Genomic DNA, 18,485 nt, shown 5'->3' with positions numbered 1-18,485 from the left:
CCTAGTTATATAAAACAATTGTCTTATTACTTTGTCTGAAGTATATCTATTATTAGTACAATTAATCAATCAGTATTATTAGTTTTCAGCATACAATTAATAAAGAGAGAAAATAAAACTGAAATATCAAGTTGCAGGGGTTTTGTTAACCATTTTCTGTATTACACACAGGATAATATGAAAACCAATAATTCTAAATTACAGTATTTTCTTTTACCACTTTAAATATCTTGTCATTGGCTAGAATCAATACTGTACATTGCAATATGAAAAACTCATCCAACTGTCTTCTACCCAAGAGCAAAAGACTAGTGACTACCTTTACCTCCTATCCTATGCTCAAGCACATGCTATCAAAATGATTAATATATTCATACCAGACGGATCTGAGCCTTTTTGTGAATCCACCATTAGAGCATCAAATACTTCAAAGTCCGTTTTCTTTACTTGAATGACGTTGTTAACTGTGCCAAGCTGGCTGGTTACTACTGGCTGAGAAGAGACAGACAAACACAGATCATAACACTGCTGCTTAATATGTTTTAGTCTTACCTAACATCTTTCTTATGCTTCCTACTAAAGTAGGATTTTATGTTTGAATTGCAATAATCATTTTCATGAAGAAACTACATCTAAGCAGGGCTGCGGAGTTGGAGTCGAGGAGTCGGAGTCAGAGGAAATTTCGGGTACCTGGAGTTGGAGTCAGAAGTACAAAAAACTGAGGAGTCGGAGTCGGAACATTTATCTACCGACTCCATTTTTGAACTTGGCATACCAATCACGAGCGATTCTTTCAGCTATAGCACCCACTATATACACAGCACAAATGTTGCGCGCAGCTTCTGCGGCCTTAGAACCTTGATTAAAAGCAAAAAGAAGGTGGTGTCGAAAATGCTCATTTCTCTCAACTTGACATTCCATTTTAACGATCTGAAAATTAACCAGTGCTGTGGAGTCGGAGTCGGAGGAAATTTTGGGTACCTGGAGTCGGAGTTGGAGTCTGAAGTACAAAAAACTGAGGAGTCTGAGTCGGAACATTTATCTACCGACTCCACAGCCCTGCATCTAAGACAGCAATAGCTCTTGCCAGCAGGACAGTCAGATTTAAGACCTGTTCCTCAGGGCTGAGATCACATACAGCCCTCCCCACAGGAGAAAGTACTCGTAACAAAGGCTCTGTTCTTCAGTAACATTTACTAGTCCACGGCTGGCTTCTAGGAAACTACCATCTACTTCTGAGGAGGAAAAGTCACTAAACCTGGTTTCCTTGCAGGCTCAGGCCCACAATCAATTGAGCTAAAATTAGAGGGAATTAAAGCGGAGTAGTTATTAAGGTCATTAATTATTCAACATCCCTTGCAGACTTGGTATAGAGTACAGGATAATTTTTTCATGAGAGGCAATACTTTTTACATCCTGCAATACATTCTGCACCTAGTTTTCCCCAAGGAAGTTAGATCCTACATATCAACATTGGGAAAGAGAAGGACTGCGTACACTAGGCCATATTTGGGAAGATGGAGTGATTTTCCCCAATTCTGAACTTAGTGAGGAGTTCAGGCTTCCCCCTCACCAAGAGTTCCAATATAGACAAATACAAGGGATGATTAGGTACTTACCTTGATAGTAATCTTTCTAACAGACAGGAACATTAGTCTTGAACCTGTGGGTTGTGAACCTCTGATCGTGAGATCCTGTGTAGAGAGCTTCATTTACATTTTTCTGCTCCGCTTCCCCTCACTTTGGGCTGTCCTGTAATTCCTCAGTTCATATCAAAGCAGATGGTTATCTTTAGACAAGAAACTTAACAAGGAAGGGTATGGGGACTCTCCCCAAGAAACAAGTCTGTTCAGCTCATATCACAATATTTAACACATAATAATCATGAATGAATTATAACATATAATGAGGTGGAAAAACAAGGCACCCTCCTGAGTACAGGTCTTGGAAGTTCTGAAAGATACCATTTGGTCTCTTCGAAATAGACGTGGTCTCCTGTCCTTGACCTTGCTGGACAGAGGAAAGAAAGAAGATATCTGGTAATACTGACATGTCTGAGATAGCAAGCAAGCTAATGAAGCCTGATCTGTCAGATGCTCAAGACAGATGTTCCTATCTACTAGAAAGAAAATTATCAAGGTAAGTACCTAATCTTTCCTTCTGGTGTAATAGGAACATCAGTCTTGAACCTGTGGGACATACCAAAGCAGTCCCCAGAAGCTAGGGTGGGATAGATGAGTCTGCTGAAAGTACTGAAAATCCAAACACGGTATCCAATTTGGCCACTACATCTACCCTATAAAACTTTGTGAACATATGGAGAGAAGGCCATGTAGCCGCTATACAAATTTCAGGGCAAACTGCTCTAGACTTAGGAGGATGGTATGCTCCAAGTGGAATGTACCTTTAAGGATACAGGAGATTGCTTTCCACTTCCGATATAAGCCGAAGAAATGGCCATATGAATCCATCTAGAAATGGTAATTTACAAGCCATCCAGCCCTGGCAGCTAGTACCCACCAGCACAAAGAGATGATCTGACAGTCAAAACTCATTCATCACTTCCAGATAATGAAGCAACACTCTGGGAACATCCAGCAATTTCAGAACTTTGTCACTCTTCTTGGACCCTGAGGGCATGAAGGCAGGCAACCATACTTCCTGGTTGACGTGAAAACTCGAGATTACTTTCAGCAACAAAGAAGGCACTGTTCGCAGTAATACCCCAGTCTCTGAAAATTTGTAAAAAAAAAAAAAAAGTTCTCTGCAGGTTAAAGCCTGCAGTTCAGACACCCGACATGATGATGTGACTGCCACTAAAAAAGAAAGATTAGGTTCAGGAGAGTGACAGCAGTTAGATGGGGTTGGGAGTCTGTCCCTTAGGGCAGATGTGATTCTGTATAGGATGCCAGTGTGCAATTCTCAGCTGCTTCTTAGGCGGCTGCAGAAACAGGCATCCTATACAAAATTTCCACCTTGATGCCTCCCTGCTGATTGACATAGGCTAATGCTGTTGCATTTTCTGAGAAAACTTGTACCGCTTTGTCCTGCAGTGAGCTTCTGAGCACCTGCAACACCAGGTGGATAGCTCTCAGCTCCAACTAGTCGATCAACCACTTCCTCTGTGAGGAGGACCAATGTCCCTGCACCGGACACCCCTCGCAAAGCACTCAACTGTATAGGCTGGTATCCATTGTCTGAATCATCCATGTGGAGATGCGAAGTGGCATTCTCCGGGATAGAGACTGTGGCTTTGACCACTAGTTCAGATTGCTACACAATTCTATAGTCAAAGATAGGGGCATCTGCAACACATCTGCTTGCGGGGACTAACGGAATAGGAGCGCAACCTGGAGAGGGCATAAATGTAACCTTGCTCAGAGGACCATGCCTATAGTTGCTACCATTGACCCCAGCACCTGCAAATAATGCCAAGCTGTCAATGCTGGCCTGTCCCAAAACTCATGAGCTCTGTGGGCTTCTGGTAGAAAAACTATTCCTTAGTTTTGAAGTAGAGAATGACACGGGGAAAAAATCTGTCCCCGTCACTGCACCGTCCCATCATCCTCTGCACCGCCCCGTCACCGCCGTTCCCTTCACCGCCCCGTCACCGCCATCCCTTTCACCGCCCCGTCACCGCCACTGCCATCCCATTCACTGCCCTGTCACCGTCCCCGCAGCATCCATATAAGCCTCAGTACTGCGAAACACCATGAAGACAGAAGAGAGTCCTGCCACTACTACTACTGCACTGAGAATCTGTTTCAGTGCCTCTGCCCTGTAGTAAAAACAGAACATAAAATAAATCAATTGACTTGTCCTCCCTTGCAATGACGTGTCCCCCATGTTCACCTATAGCTCGAATCAGGTCAATTGTACACACTAAAAATGCAGGAGGATCTGGAACGTGAGTGCAGGCAGGCAGTGATACAAAAACAGAAGACACCTCACCTCCGCCGGCTTTCTTTTTCGCCCAGCCGCACGCACGGCTGCTCATTTGTTCAATATTCTCCTCTGACACAACCGGAAACAGGAAGTTGCAAGAGAGGAGAAGATTGAACAACTCGAGCAGCCGCGCATACGCGGCTTTTTGAATGCGTGCGGCTGGGCGAAAAAGAAAGCCGGCATACTCTACATCAGTGTTTTTCAACCTTTTCACACCCGTGAACCGGCATAAAAAAAAGAATTATTTTGTGGACCGGCAAACTACTAGGACTAAAATTTTAAAACCCTGTTTCCTCCCCATCTCCACAAGCTCAGTCACCTCAGTAACTCTAGAAAATAGACAAATATAGTGCAAAATATAGACAGCAGATATAAATTCTCAAAACTACACATTTTTAACACTAAATTGAAAATAAAATCTTTTTTCCTACCTTTGCTGTCTGGTGATTGATTTCATGAGTCTCTGGTTGCGTTTCCTTCTGTCTGTGTATCCTTTCTTTCTTTCTGCACTCAGGCCCAAGAACTGTCCCTTTCTATTCCCTCCCTCTTTCCTTCCCATGTCCTTAGTGCCCCCGGTGCCTCCTTCCCATGTCTTTAGTGCCCCCAGTGCCTCCTTCCCATGTCCTTAGTGCCCCTTAATGTCTTTAGTGTCCCCAGTGCCTCCTTCCCATGTCTTTAGTGCCCCAGTGCCTCCTTCCCATGTCTTTAGTGCCCCTTCCCATGTCTTTAGTGCCCCTTCCCATGTCTTTAGTGCCCCCAGTGCCTATTTCCCATGTCCTTAGTGCCCCTTCCTGTCTTTAGTGCCCCCAGTGCCTCCTTCCCATGTCCTTAGTGCCCCTTTCTGTCTTTAGTGCACCCAGTGCCTCCTTCCCATGTCTTTAGTGCCCCAGTACCTCCTTCCCATATCCTTAGTGCCCCTTTCTGTCTTTAGTGCCCCCAGTGCCTCCTTCCCATGTCTTTAGTGCCCCTAGTGCCTCCTTCCTATGTCCCTCTCACTGCCTTCCACACTTTGTCCCACCCCCACCCCAGAAGCCTGCCTGCCTGTCTACCTTTCTCCCTCCCTAGCCAAAGCCAGCCTGCTGCCTCCCTGCCGCTCAAAAAATAAAAAAAATAAAGCCTCCCTCCTTTTCCTCTTCTCTTACCTCCATGCTGCAGCTGCTAAAGCCGAAAGTCTTCTTTCCGACTCAATTCTGAAGTCAGAGAGGACGTTCTGGGCCAGTCAGGCAGCGATTGGCTGGCCCAGAACGTCCTCTCGACGTCAGAAAGACTTCCTGTCGGCTTTAGCAACTGAGAGCAGGGGAAAAGGAGAGGCTTTTTTTTTTTTTTTTTCGCACGGACCGGCAGAAATTCAACCAGCAGTTGAGGGAACAGTGCACTTCAAGTCTTCATCAAATGTGAGGTGGAGGGAGGGAGATGGCCGGGTGGAGACCGCGCGATCCTTGGTTGCCTCACTGCGGAGACAAGTCCATTCACCGCTCCACGGGGCAGAGAATGGCCTTGTCCCCGTCCCCGCAGACGCCACTATTTTTTCTTCCCTGTTTTGGCGGGTTACCCACGGCTAGCCTCGGGTAACCGCCACCGTGTCATTCTCTATTTTGAAACAGATACCTGGATACTCCAGCTCCAGGTGACTTTTTTGGAAGTTTATAGCCCAGCCCAGGTTCTGCAGAAGCTGGATCACATGCTCCACTGCTGTCCTTCCTTCATATTCAAGCTGAGTTCATATTAGCTAATCACCCAGGTATAGATGCACTTGTATCCACTCCTTGCGAAGGTACACTGCTACTACAACCATCACCTTGGTGAAGGTGCATTGTGCCATGGCCAGCCCAAAACATAAGGGCCAAGAACTGAAGTGCTACTCCAGAATGTAAAACCTCAAGAATTTCCTGTGATCTGGAAAAATGTGGGTATGTAGATAGGTCTCTGTCAAATCCAGAGAGGCGAGACATTCCCCTAGCGCAGTGGTCCCAGCTCCAACCAGGATTTTTATCCTGAAATTTGAGCCATCTGGATCCCATAGCTCCAAAGGGACTGGAGGAGGCTAAGCCAGTGGCTTCCCCTCATGTGCAACATGACGGTCCTCGGCCAGAATCCTGGGTATCCTTGCCTTAGGAGTCCATCTAGGACAATTTTGAACCAAGCTGAGGTGTTTTAAGGCAGATAGAAGCTTTTATTCTAAAAATCGGGAAATTCAAGTTGGCTGCCACAGCAGCGATTTTGGCACCAAAAATGGCTTGTGAGAGCTAAACAAAGATTCAAAAAAACTGCTTTTGGGGACCCCCACACACACACTGATTTTTCTCATAGGCTATTAATCATACTGGGAAGGTTCTAAGCAGCTAACAACAGGAAAGCAATACATGCAATTCTAATAAATACATCAAGATAAGATACAAACATATAAGTAAGATGAATAAAGTTAAAAAGATGTGTTAAAAAAGCAGAGGACATTAGGATACCAGCCTATCGAATAGTTATATCTTTAGCACTTTTCTAAAATCTAAATAAGAGGAAGCTTCTAACATCATTTTGCCAAGCCATGCATTCAATTTGGCAGCCTGAAATGAAAAAGGTTCTCTCAAGGAACCTCTTATAGTGACAAGATTTTATGGAAGGATATGTAAACAAATGTACTCTCTGTGTATTCTTGTTAAAGTGACTCAAGGAAAAATGAGGGAGCAGATAACCTGGTGACATACCAAAAACTACTTTGTAACAGATGCATGAGAACTTAAACATAATTCGAGATTCCACTGGCAACCAGTGCAGTTTTTGATAGAAAGGAGTAATATGCTCCCATTTTTTTAAACCATAAATGAGGCGAACAGCAGTATTCTGGACTACTCTTAATTTTCTAAGGATTTTCTTACAAGCCCCTACATATACAATATTACAGTAGTCAAGAATACTTAAGATGAAGACTGCACCAGCAAACGAAAGGAAGCTTCGTCAAAATTACAGCCTGAACTCACTGTGCCATGCAGGTGCTAGAAGCAGACAGAGAAATTGGAGGACTTCTGCCTCAGACAAGCCTGGAAAACCAACAGCTTGATTCTTTAGACTGCCCCTCAGTCCTACTGGCCAGACTGAGACCTCAAACCCCCACCAGAGCTTGCATGTGAAATCGGGGGTAAGAAACGCAGTTAGCACCCGATCCTGCTAAAAAACCGCCAAGGGGCCACTCAGATAGTGCTTTAGCTCTCTGCGGACAAAACCTGAAGCAAGCCTTTCTCCCCAGGGAAGGGTCCCTGAGCTTCCCAACTGATAGTGCAGGCTAGCCAAGCAGGTGCCCTGCAAATCAGGCTGCCTCTTAGCAGCAGACTTCTGCCCTCTGAGTCTGTGTCCTCTCGCAGCCAGAGATGTCCCATAACTGGGATCCTCTGTAGGATTGAAAAGCCTCATGACTGGATAAAAACCTGAAATTAAAGAAAAATAAACACAAGCAGAGAAGACAGTCTCTTACCATCTCACATGTAGAGAGAAAAACTTGAGGAATTACAGGACACCCCAGAGTGAGGGAAGGCAGAGCAGAAAAATGCAAATGAGGCTCTACATAGGATCTCGTGATTGGAGGTTCACAACTCACAGGTTCCTATTGCACTAGAAGATTACATATTGAAGAGGAACTAGGACAAACTCAATATAAAGGAGACACAGCTAAAAAGGGAAATGAGGGGAGGGGTGGGATGGGGAGTGTTGTGTATCACAGTTATATAATGCATTATCTACTAATGTTCCTTTAGAAACTTAAGTACATAACCGTGAACAGGACTTAGGGGTAGTATAAGAATATAAACAATGGGAGAAGAGTCTGAGAAATTTACTTAAAAGTGTCTGTAGAGAATGGATACAAGATTCTATATAGATCAGGGATCTCAAAGTCCCTCCTTGAGGGCTGCAATCCAGTCAGGTTTTCAGGATTTCCCCAATTAATATGCATGAGATCTATGTGCATGCACTGCTTTCAATGCATATTCATTGAGGAAATCCTCAAAACCCGACTGGATTGCGGCCCTCAAGGAGGGACTTTGAGATCCCTGATATAGATGGTAACTATACTCTAAAATGAATAGTTACAATATTTGCACATGGCACAGGATTATGTTGGAGACAATGTGGTTTGATGGGAGATATGTATCATATCTAGTAGACCCGCCCCCAAAGTACAAACTTTTAGGAACAATACAACTGGCTCAAAACATGCCTCCAGTGACATATTCAAATAAAGTTGAGTTTTGTATGTTACATCACAAACCAAATGGAGTGAAAGCGGACATCCATACACTAGCGACTTACTATACTATACAGGTCTTAAATCCCGCAATGTTTCGTCAAGGATTCAATGTGGCTAACAAAAGACTTTGTATAGCATTTAGTAGAAACCATGGCTGAGGCACAAGAGATTGATAGAGACATCTGTACAAAGTCATATTTTCATATAAGGAAAATAGATACAAGTAACTTGGTTTGCAAAGTACTGGCTCCCAGTACAAGAACGTATACAACACAAATTCTACTGCACCCTATTCAAAGCTCTAAATGGAAATGGACCAAGCTATCTGAACAGCCGCCTAATTTGGAAAAACACATCCATACCAAGGAGAGCTCAAGCACACTTTACCCACCCCCCACCCCCAATCAAAGGCATGCAAAGCAAAAAAATATATGACGGTCTACTAGCCACCAGAGCAGCAAAAATAGACCACCACCTCTCAAATCTGCTGACCACAACGCCCAACTACAAAACATTCAGGAAAGAACTGAAAACCATACTATTCAAGAAATTTGTCAAATGATCTAACCGGTGTCAGGTCAAAAGCGCGCCGTTGTCTATGAACCTAACCAGTGTCAGGTCAAAAGCGCGCAGGGACAAAGGCGCGCCCAGACAATTGAGCGCAGCTGCGCTCAATTGTCGGCGCGCGCTTTTGTCTTTCGCACCGTTGTCTATGAACCGATCTAACCAAACTGTATCGACCGTTCCCAGATCCCGAAGCATACTATAGCTATCAACCTTGTAATCTCCCTGGGAATGCCCAGTCTAATTTCTTGTTGTAAACCGCCTAGAACTGAAAAGTATTGGTGGGATAGAAGACATCAATATAATGTAGCATTATATTAAATTTTGACTTGATATACAAGCAAGGTCTTGCAATACAAGTACATACAATATACACACATCACAACTGAGCCGATGGTTCGCTCTCTGACACTGCAAGAGTGTAGTGACCGTTCTAAACAAGCAAAGTCTTGCAATACGAGTACAAAGAGTATACAAGCATCACATCATCATAACTGAGCTGATGGTTTTTCTCTCTCTCTGATGCTGCAGGAGTATAGTGACTGTTCTAAATGAACGAGGTCTTGCAATACAAGTGCATATAGTATTTTGTATTAAAGTTTTTGGGTTGTGGAACAAATCGTCTGAGTTTCCATTATTTCTTATGGGGAAATTCGCTTTGATATACGAGTGTTTTGGATTACAAGAATGTTTTCGGAACGAATTATGCTTGTAAACCAAGGTTTTACTGTATACTCCTCCCTCCATATTCACGGATTCGGTACCTCAGTTTTTGACTATTTGCGGTTTTTAGCGTGCTGGCTCCTCCCCCCAAATTACATCATCCATGCCACCAACACCTATTCTAAATCAAGTAAAGAGGTGCATATCTGCCATTGCAAACTGGTGGGCTAAAGCCTCATTTTCACCTGGCCAAATGCAACCGAGGCTCATCTTGGACCCTCACATGCCAGGCGGCCGCCACCCCCCTCAAGCTCCTGTTGCCATGGCCCGGACTGGAGTATCGTCCAGCCATTGGCCAAGACCGTCACGTGAGCACCGCTGGAATTTGAGTCCACGGCTCTGAGGAGAGGAGATGGGCTGGGCGCAAGGGGGACCTGGAGGTAAGAGCGGCAGCTTGGTGGGGTAGTAGGAGTTGCAGCGACGCAACGGGAGTTGGCGGTGGGCTTCTCTCTCTCCCCTGCTCTGTAGGCGGGGCCAGGGTTAAAGAGAGACCCAGGCAGGTGGGAGAGAAGGCAAATAATTTTCTCATAGGTTATTTGCAGTTTTATCATATTCTCGGGGGGGGGTTTTAACAGAAAACCGCAAATAACCTATGAGAAAGTTATTCGCGGTTTTTCCATAATCACGGCTATGTTACGCCTGTAACCAGCCTGTATTAAAGCTTTTGGGTTGTGGAAAAATCGTATGAGTTTCCATTATTTCCTATGGGGAAATTCACTTTGATATTCGAGTGCTTTGGATTACAAGCATGCTTCTGGAATGAATTATGCTTGCAAACCAAGGTTTTACTGTATGTCTTAAGTGTTTTTAAGAAGTGGAAGTATGAGGAGATCTGTCATATAGATGTTGGGCGTTTATTCAAAACGTATGGAGCTTGGAATTCAAAAGTTGATTCTATTATTCTTTTTCATTGGTCTTTAGGGGAAGGGAAGAAATCGTAAACTGTTCTGTTGATCTTAAGTTGAGGAAGGAGGGTATGACCTTGATGTTTGTGGTGAGCCCATAGGAGTTTTCACAGTGTATGGCTTGTGGATCACGTAGGTCATCTTGAACTGTTTTGTTTCTTTATTGGTATCCAATGTAGTTCATTCAGTAGTGGAGTGGCTCTTTCCATTTTCCTGGCTATGAATATTAGTTTGGTTGCTGTATTTTGAAGTGTCTAATTTTTGAGTTCTTTTTCTGCAATTCCACCATATAAAGAGTTACAGTAGTCTAGGTACAGCAGTAGTATTGCTTGGCTGATTGTCCTAAAGTTGTCTTGAGTTAGGACTGACCTGATTGTTCTCAGATGTCTTAGTCTGAAGAAGAATTTTCTTGTTACTGCGTCGATTTGGGCTTCATAGGTTAGGGAAGAGTCAAGAATGACTTTCAGTACTTTGGAAGTTCTTTCTATTTTTAGCATCTCTCCTTTGGTCAGTTCTATTTCTGTGCATGGCAATGAGCTGAACTCACTGAACCAGAGAAACTTTGTCTTGGACCTTTTTTTAGTGTGAGGTAGTTTTTTTGTGTCCAGGCATTTTGAAGTGTTTTTGGATTTCTAAATTTGATCTTTAAAGTATTGCTTTTTTGCCTTGTCTGTTGCTTCTTTATATTGTTTTACTTCCTTCCTCCAGTTGTAGTATTCTTGGCTTAGGCTTTTCCTCCAAGCCCTTTCCATTCTCCACACTTTTTTCTTTAGTATTAGCAGGGAGTTTGAGTACTATGGATTGTTTCTTGGTTTTAGGAAGATCCAGGAAGATGAATTACTAAAATAAATATTCTCAGCTCCACCTGTGTTGGCCTTCCATCAACCACCTAATCAGAAACAAAAATTGATAAAAAGCAATCTCCCCACACAAACCCATGAAGAAGAGAATGACACACATCCTTGTGGTGTGACAAACTGCAAACTGTGCTAGCTCAACTCATAGGATCCCATGGTCACTCATGGGAAAAACATTCAGCATAAAGGGATCTTCACATGTTCATCTTCTAATATGGTATACATCATTTGGTGCAAAGAGGCATGTTACATCAGTGAAACAAGCCAAATGCTAGAAAACCAGAATCAACCTACATAGATATCATATTAAAAATTGCAATACAAACCAGGATTTCACCTCTGTTGACAACACTTTGGAAAAACTGACCACTGCACCAATGATTTTATGGTAAGAATACTAAAAGGGAACTTTAAGACAATCCAAAAATGTAAAACCTTTGAAATCAAAATGATACAATATTTTGACACCCACCAGACAGGTCTTAACAGAGAGATCTTGGCTTCCTTTCCCACTACAAACACATTTAAAACTGCTCTGCCATCTCTGTCTCCTGTCCAACCCCCAACCCCTGAAACGCTTTCATGTTTTCCTTATATACCGATATTTGTCAACATTTGCTTATTTCTGATCTGAAGAAGGGTTACCTTTGAAAGCTCATCATAAAATGCATTGAGTTAGTCCAATAAAAAAAGGTATTACCTTATTTCCTTTGGGTGTTTTTTTATTTATATTACTTTGGTTTTAGTTGTAGTGTTTTGTGTGGGGCAGTCGTCTAGGATGGATATGGCATTTAGGTAGAGGTATTCTATTGGTGTAATGTCTTCTGGAGGGCCAGTAGTTTTGAATGCGAGTTTTTTCAGGGAATTGCGGTACTTGACTCTGTGGTTATTAGGTAAATGGGCTTTAGATTTTCTATTTCATACAATCAATTCTAGTGTATTGTGTGTTTCTGGGGAGCAGATAATGTGTGTCTTCTAGGTACTGATTTCTGATTTTTACAGCAATTAAGCTGGTTATGGCAAAGGCATGGAAACAGCCTCTAGTATCAATAGTATTAGGCAAGTTAGATTATGCATATCAGATGACAAAATTAACTGCTCTTCAGAATGGACACATGGCAAATTTCACAAAATATGAGAGGTTTACCAAGATCGGAAATTGTAAGATGGTGAAAGCTCAAACCCCCTCCTCTACTAAAATGCGCTAGCGGTTTTAGCGCGGAGAGCTGTGCTGAATGGCCCATGCTGCTCCCGATGCTCAGAGTTCTTATGAGCGTCGGGAGCTGCGCGGGTCATTCAGCGTGGTGCCCCACGCTAAAACCGCTAGCGCAGTTTAGCAGAAGAGGCCTATAGTTGAATTTATCTGTAGGAAACCATATGGTAAAGACCAATTAATATTTTAGTCAGCTACTCTTGTTTGAATCCCTATAATTGGAAGGGGAAGATGGAAAGATAGAATGTGACTATTTCTTGATTATGATGCAAGATATAAGCAGCATAAAATTGTATGAGATACAAACTTTGTTTTGTTAATCGTTTTCCAATAAATATTGGGGAAGAAAAAGTAGGAGCACCACAGGTGTAACTAACCTGCAGTAATGAGCTAGATATCGCAAGTTAGTCACTCCTTTGGTAAACTGAGGTGTGATAAAAGCCCTACATTTACCACATCTTAATATCTAACCCTCCCAAGACTAGAAAAACTCTAAATGAAGGTATTTACAATCAAATCTAGGTAATATATAAAATTAAAGAGAAATAAAACAAAAGAAATAAAGGCAATACCTTTTTGGTTGGACTAACTTAGTGCATTTCAATCAAATCTACAAAACAGAAAAATAATTATACAATCCAATCAGCTTTAAAATCCTCCTCTTGAATGGATCTTGGGGTTAAAACAATACCTCTGAGGGGTCATGTGTCCATTGACCATCCACATAAAATTTGTACTGGTGTTCTCCTTCAGGCAGATCCAGAATTGCTACAAAGTTATTGTGGCTGCAATAAAGTATAAAATATATAAAATTAATGGTCAAATATAAAACTTTTGCATTATTCTCCATACAGATACTTTGGTTACTCTCTCCCTAAAACAGAAATGTCCAACAATGAATATATCTTTACTGACGGTGGAAAAAATATATTTACAATTTTTTTTAATTAAAATATTATTCAGTTATATTTTACTAAGTTATATAAAATGCATAAAAATATTAGCATCATTCGATGTTATATTTTTAAATGAAAGAAAAAAACCCCAACAAAAATCAATACTACTACTATTTATTATTTCTATAGTGCTACCAGAAGCATGAAGGCTGTAAATCAAACATACAAGAGATGGTCCCTGCTCATACACACTGGCCAACAATGGTGAATCAATATATGCTGGTCATGTAGTAAAATACAAAGGCAGAAGAGATAGAGAGGGTAAGGGCTACAGAGGGAATGACAAACAGATGTGGTGCTTTACAAGTTGGTAGGGTTAAGTCATAAAACGCAGTTTCAAAAAAGTAGGATTTGAATACCACCAGAGATGGAGCCTGGCGTATGAGTCATGCAGGTTGTTCCAAACATACAGCACAGCAAGGCAGAAGGGACGGAGTCAGGAGTTGGTTGTACAGGAGAACGGTACAGACAAGAAAAACATATCCGATGAATGAGGTTCCTGGGGCAGAGTATAGGGAGAGATATTGAGGAGAGTGAATAGGTCAGTAAGAGGAATTAGAATTGTATGCGGAAAGTAGACAGGCAGCCAAAGAAGCAACTTAAGGAGAGGGTTATCGTGAGCATAATGACCTTGGAATATGAGGCATCAACCCATCGAGTCTTCACAAAATGCCTGGTGGTAGTGGTAGCTGCCCTTCGCACATGGGGGCTTCATGTATTTCCCTACTTAAAGGGCTAGTTAATCAATGCTGCTGCTAGAAATCTCGGCTGCCATTTTCATCACAGAGACAGCATGGGCAGGAGCGACTGGGAATCGCTCCTGCCCCAACATAAGAACATAAGAATTGCCGCTGTTGGGTCAGACCAGTGGTCTATCGTGCCCAGCAGTCCGCTCACCCGGAAGCCCTTGGTCAAAGACCAGCGCCCTGAGACTAGCCCTACCTGCGTACATTCTGGTTCAGCAGGAACTTGTCTAACTTTGTCTTGAATCCCTGGAGGGTGTTTTCTCCTATGACAGACTCCAGAAGAGCATTCCAGTTTTCTATCACTCCGAGTGAAGAAGAATTTCCTTATGTTCATACGGAATCTATCCCCTTTCAATTTTAGAGAGTGCCCTCTTGTTCTCCCTACCTTGGAGAGGGTGAATAATCTGTCCTTATCTACTAAGTCTATTCCCTTCAGTACCTTGAATGTTTCGATCATGTCCCCTCTCCATCTCCTCTGTTCGAGGAAGAAAAGGCCCAGTTTCTCTAATCTTTCACTGTATGGCAACTCCTCCAGTTCCTTAACCATCTTAGTCGCTCTTCTCTGGACCCTTTTGAGTAGTACCGTGTCCTTCTTCATGTACGGCGACCAGTGCTGGATGCAGTACTCCAGGTGAGGGCGCACCATGGCCCAGTACAGCGGCACGATAACCTTCTCCAATCTGTTTGTGATCCCCTTCTTTATCATTCCTAGCATTCTGTTCGCCCATTTCGCTGCTGCCGCCACACATTGCGTGGAGGGCTTCATCGAATTGTCGATCATAACTCACAAGTCTCTTTTCTGGGAGGTCTCTCCAAGTACTGCCCTGGACATCTTGTATTCCTGCATGAGATTTTTGTTACCTATATGCATCACTTTACACTTATCCACGTTGAACCTCATCTACCATGTTGATGCCCATTCCTCGAGCCTGATTATTTCAAGTTGCAGATCTTTGCAATCCCCCTGCGTCTTCACTACTCTGAATAACTTCGTATCGTCTGCAAATTTAATCACCTCACTAGTAGTACCAATGTCTAGACCAGTGTTCCCTCTAAGGTGAGCGCATGAGCAATCGCTCACTATTTTCAGTGGCGTCGCTCACTCGAGGGAGGTGAGAGGAAGCGGCGGCGGCAGCAGCAGCATTGGCAGCATTTTCCAAAGTTGAAAGATGCAGCGGCAGCTCCTCTTAAGATCCCCGACTGCATCGGACTTCGTGAGAGGAGCCGCTGCCACGTCTTCAGTGGCTACCAAGGGGGGGGAGGGGGGGGCGGCGGTCCGCTCCGGCTGTGCACATCCCCTAAGGCTGCAGTCGGAGAGGAAGTTCGGGCCAGCCAATCGCTGCCTTGCTGGGCGGAACTTCCTCTCCGATGGCAGAATTGACATCGGGGGAAGCAGAGAGAGCTTGGGGCAGCCGCAGCGGTGGCTTTGGGGCTTGTTTCCCCCCGATGGTTGCGGTGGTGGTTTTGGAGCCTGTTTCCCCCGATGGTTGCGGCGGTAGCTTTGGGGCCTGTTTTCCCCCCGATGGTTGCGGCGGTGGCTTTGGAGCCTGTTTCCCCCGATGGTGGCAGCAGTGGCTTTGTGGAGGGTAGGGAGCAAGAAAGGGGGCAGGCAGGGAGACAGAAAAAAAGAAAGGGGGCATCAAGAGGAAAAAAAAGAAAGAAAGGGCAAGGAGAGAGGAAGAAAAAGTTGGGGGAGGGAATGAGGTCTGGAGGAGAGGAAGCATACAGGCAGAAGGGAAGAAAGATTGGATGCACAGTCAGAAGATGAAAGTGCAACCAGAGACTCATGAAATCACCAGATAAGGTAGGAAAAATGATTTTATTTTAAATTTAGTGATCAAAATGTGGCTGAATTTATATATGCTGTCTATATTTTGCACTATGGCCCCCTTTTACTAAACCGCAATAGTGTTTTTTAGCACAGGGAGCCTCTGAGCGTCGAGAGCAGCGCTGGGCATTTAGCGCAGTTTCCTGCGCTAAAAACTGCTATTGTGGTTTAATAAAAAGGCCACTTTTCCTGCCATGACATTCGGGGCTGGGGGTTCCAGCAGGAGGGACTGGGCATCCCTCCTGCTGGTAGTCTTTGCAGGGGGGGGGGGCACAGGTTCCCTGCCACACCCGCTAATCTGATCACAGCAGGGAGATTCCCTTGAATGGTTGTTACTGAGGTGACAATGCATAGAGTCATCTGACTTGACCTCTTTGAAAAAAACCCAGAATAGGAATGATAATTAACATTTTCTCAGCGTATAGTGTGCTTTGTGTTTTTTTAATTTTATTGTTGGTAGATCATTTTGACTTGGTCATTTTAAAGTAGCTCGCAACCCAAAAAGTTTGGGCGCCCCTGAGCCCTGAAGCTGTGTATTTCTATTTTATCCCCCCTTTTACAAAACTGTGGAGTTTTTTTAGCGCCAGCTGTGGTGGTAGCAGCTCTGATGCTCAGAATTCTATGAGCGTCAGAGCTGTTACCACCGTGGCTAAAATCCACACTACAGTTTTGTAAAAGGGGGAGGGGTTAGTTTGTGATGACATATTCCATACTAGGCGAAGGTGTTTTCTGTGTTCTGTGTGTTCGAAAGACATGGTTTTCTGTTAGGATTGACGGTGTAGGATTGATCTGTGCTGGTCTGGCTTGTTTAGTTTTACAATGGGTTTATTATGTACTGCTCACTGCAATATGTAAGATGCTGCCTTTTCCTAGGTACTCATGTGTGACGTGGCTTGTTACTAAAAATCATATTTTTCGTACAGATGGGGGGGGGGTTCCAAAAAATGATGGGCCCCGGGTGTTACATATGCTAGGTATGCCACTGTATGTAAAGATACCAGAAAGCTGGCGAAGCAAAAACTTTAAGTAAATTGTTATTCTTCTAAGTTTTGAGTATTTAACCCTCCCACAATCTCACGGGCACTCGTTTCAAGTTTATTGAGATTTTGATTTAAACGCAATATCAAATATTTTCAATTCGTATAACAAAAATAAATTTGGACCATTTGAACAATAAACATACAACATATCCATAGATGATTAAAAATACATAAGGAGTACAAGGATAAACTACATTTGTTTAAAAATGTGTCCTCCGCACCTGCTCATAAATTTGTGGAGTATGTAATTTGTCGCTCATGCATATTTTTTTTTTGCACACACCTCATCAATCCTTAGAGGGAACATTGGTCTAGACCATTTATAAAGATGTTGAAGAGAACAGGTCCAAGCACCGAGCCCTGTGGCATCCCACTGGTAACACTCTTCCAGTCCAAGTATTGTCCATTTACCCCCACTTCCTATGATCCAACCAGTTTTTAATCCACGTGAGTATTTCGCCCTCGAATCCATGGCTCGCAATTTTCCAAAGTAGTCATTCATGTGGAACCTTGTCAAACACCTTGTGAAAATCCAGATATACAATGTCGACCGGGTTGCCCTTGTCTATCTGTCTTTTTACTCCCTCAAAGAAGTGCAGCAAGTTTGTCAAACATGATCTGCCTTTGCTAAAACCATGCTGACTGGTCCTCATAAGCCCGTGTCCATCAAGGTGATCAATGATGCGGTTCTTTATCAGCAACTCTAGCATCTTTCCCGGTACTGAGGTCACAGGTCTGTAGTTTCACAGATCTCCCCTTAAACCTTTCTTGAAGATCGGCGTAACATTTGCCACTTTCCAGTCTTCCAGAATTTTTCCTGATTTGATCGACAGATTGGCTATTAGTTGAAGCAGTTCAGCTATGGTCCCTTTCAATTCCTTGATGACCCTCGGATGGATGCCATCCAGTCCCGGGGATTTATCGCTCTTAAGCCTATCAATCTGCCTACACGCCTCCTCTAGACTGACTGTCAATCCTGTCAGCTTTTCATCTTCATTTCCAGGATATAGCCTGATGGGTTCCGGTATGCTGTGTACATCTTCTTCAGTAAATACAGACACAAAAAAATGTGTTTAGTTTGTCGTCGATTGCTTTGTCCTTCTTTAACACTCCCTTTATTCCATGGTTATCCAACGGTCCCACCGCTTCCTTCGCGGGTCATTTCCCTTAATATAATCGAAAGAACAGCTTGAAGTTCTTCACCTCCTTGGCTATTTTTTTCCTCGTGGTCTCTTTTGGCCCCTTTTACCACCTTATGGCATCTGCGTTGATGTTGTTTGTGCTTGTTCCAGTTTTTGTCCGTTTTTTACCTTTTCCATTCCTTAAACAAAGTTTTCTTGTCTTACCACTTCCTTCACCTCTACAATGAGCCATGCTGGTTCTTTGTTCTTTTTCCTCTTTGATCCCTTGTTGATACACGGTATATATAGATTTTGCACCTCGGTGACTGTGTCCTTAAAAAGGGAACAAG

General features: G+C 43.3%; 1 protein-coding gene across 2 annotated transcripts in view; it reads right to left on the bottom strand.

The window, feature by feature from the left end:
• The window catches only part of PRKAB1 (protein kinase AMP-activated non-catalytic subunit beta 1), a 46,951-nt gene that overhangs the window by 12,201 nt on the left and 16,265 nt on the right, over window positions 1-18,485 (bottom strand). For both annotated transcript variants that reach the window (XM_033957112.1, XM_033957114.1), the window contains exons 4-5: window positions 13,136-13,229; window positions 378-492 (exon numbers count right to left, since the gene is read on the bottom strand). In XM_033957112.1, coding sequence (XP_033813003.1) covers window positions 378-492; window positions 13,136-13,229 — 209 coding nt within the window. The remainder of the gene's footprint in view (window positions 1-377; window positions 493-13,135; window positions 13,230-18,485) is intronic.

Source organism: Geotrypetes seraphini, chromosome 8, assembly GCF_902459505.1.
Source record: "Geotrypetes seraphini chromosome 8, aGeoSer1.1, whole genome shotgun sequence".
NCBI lineage: Eukaryota > Metazoa > Chordata > Amphibia > Gymnophiona > Dermophiidae > Geotrypetes > Geotrypetes seraphini.
Note: the sequence above shows the minus strand (reverse complement) of the source record. Positions and strands in the feature narration are given on the sequence as shown.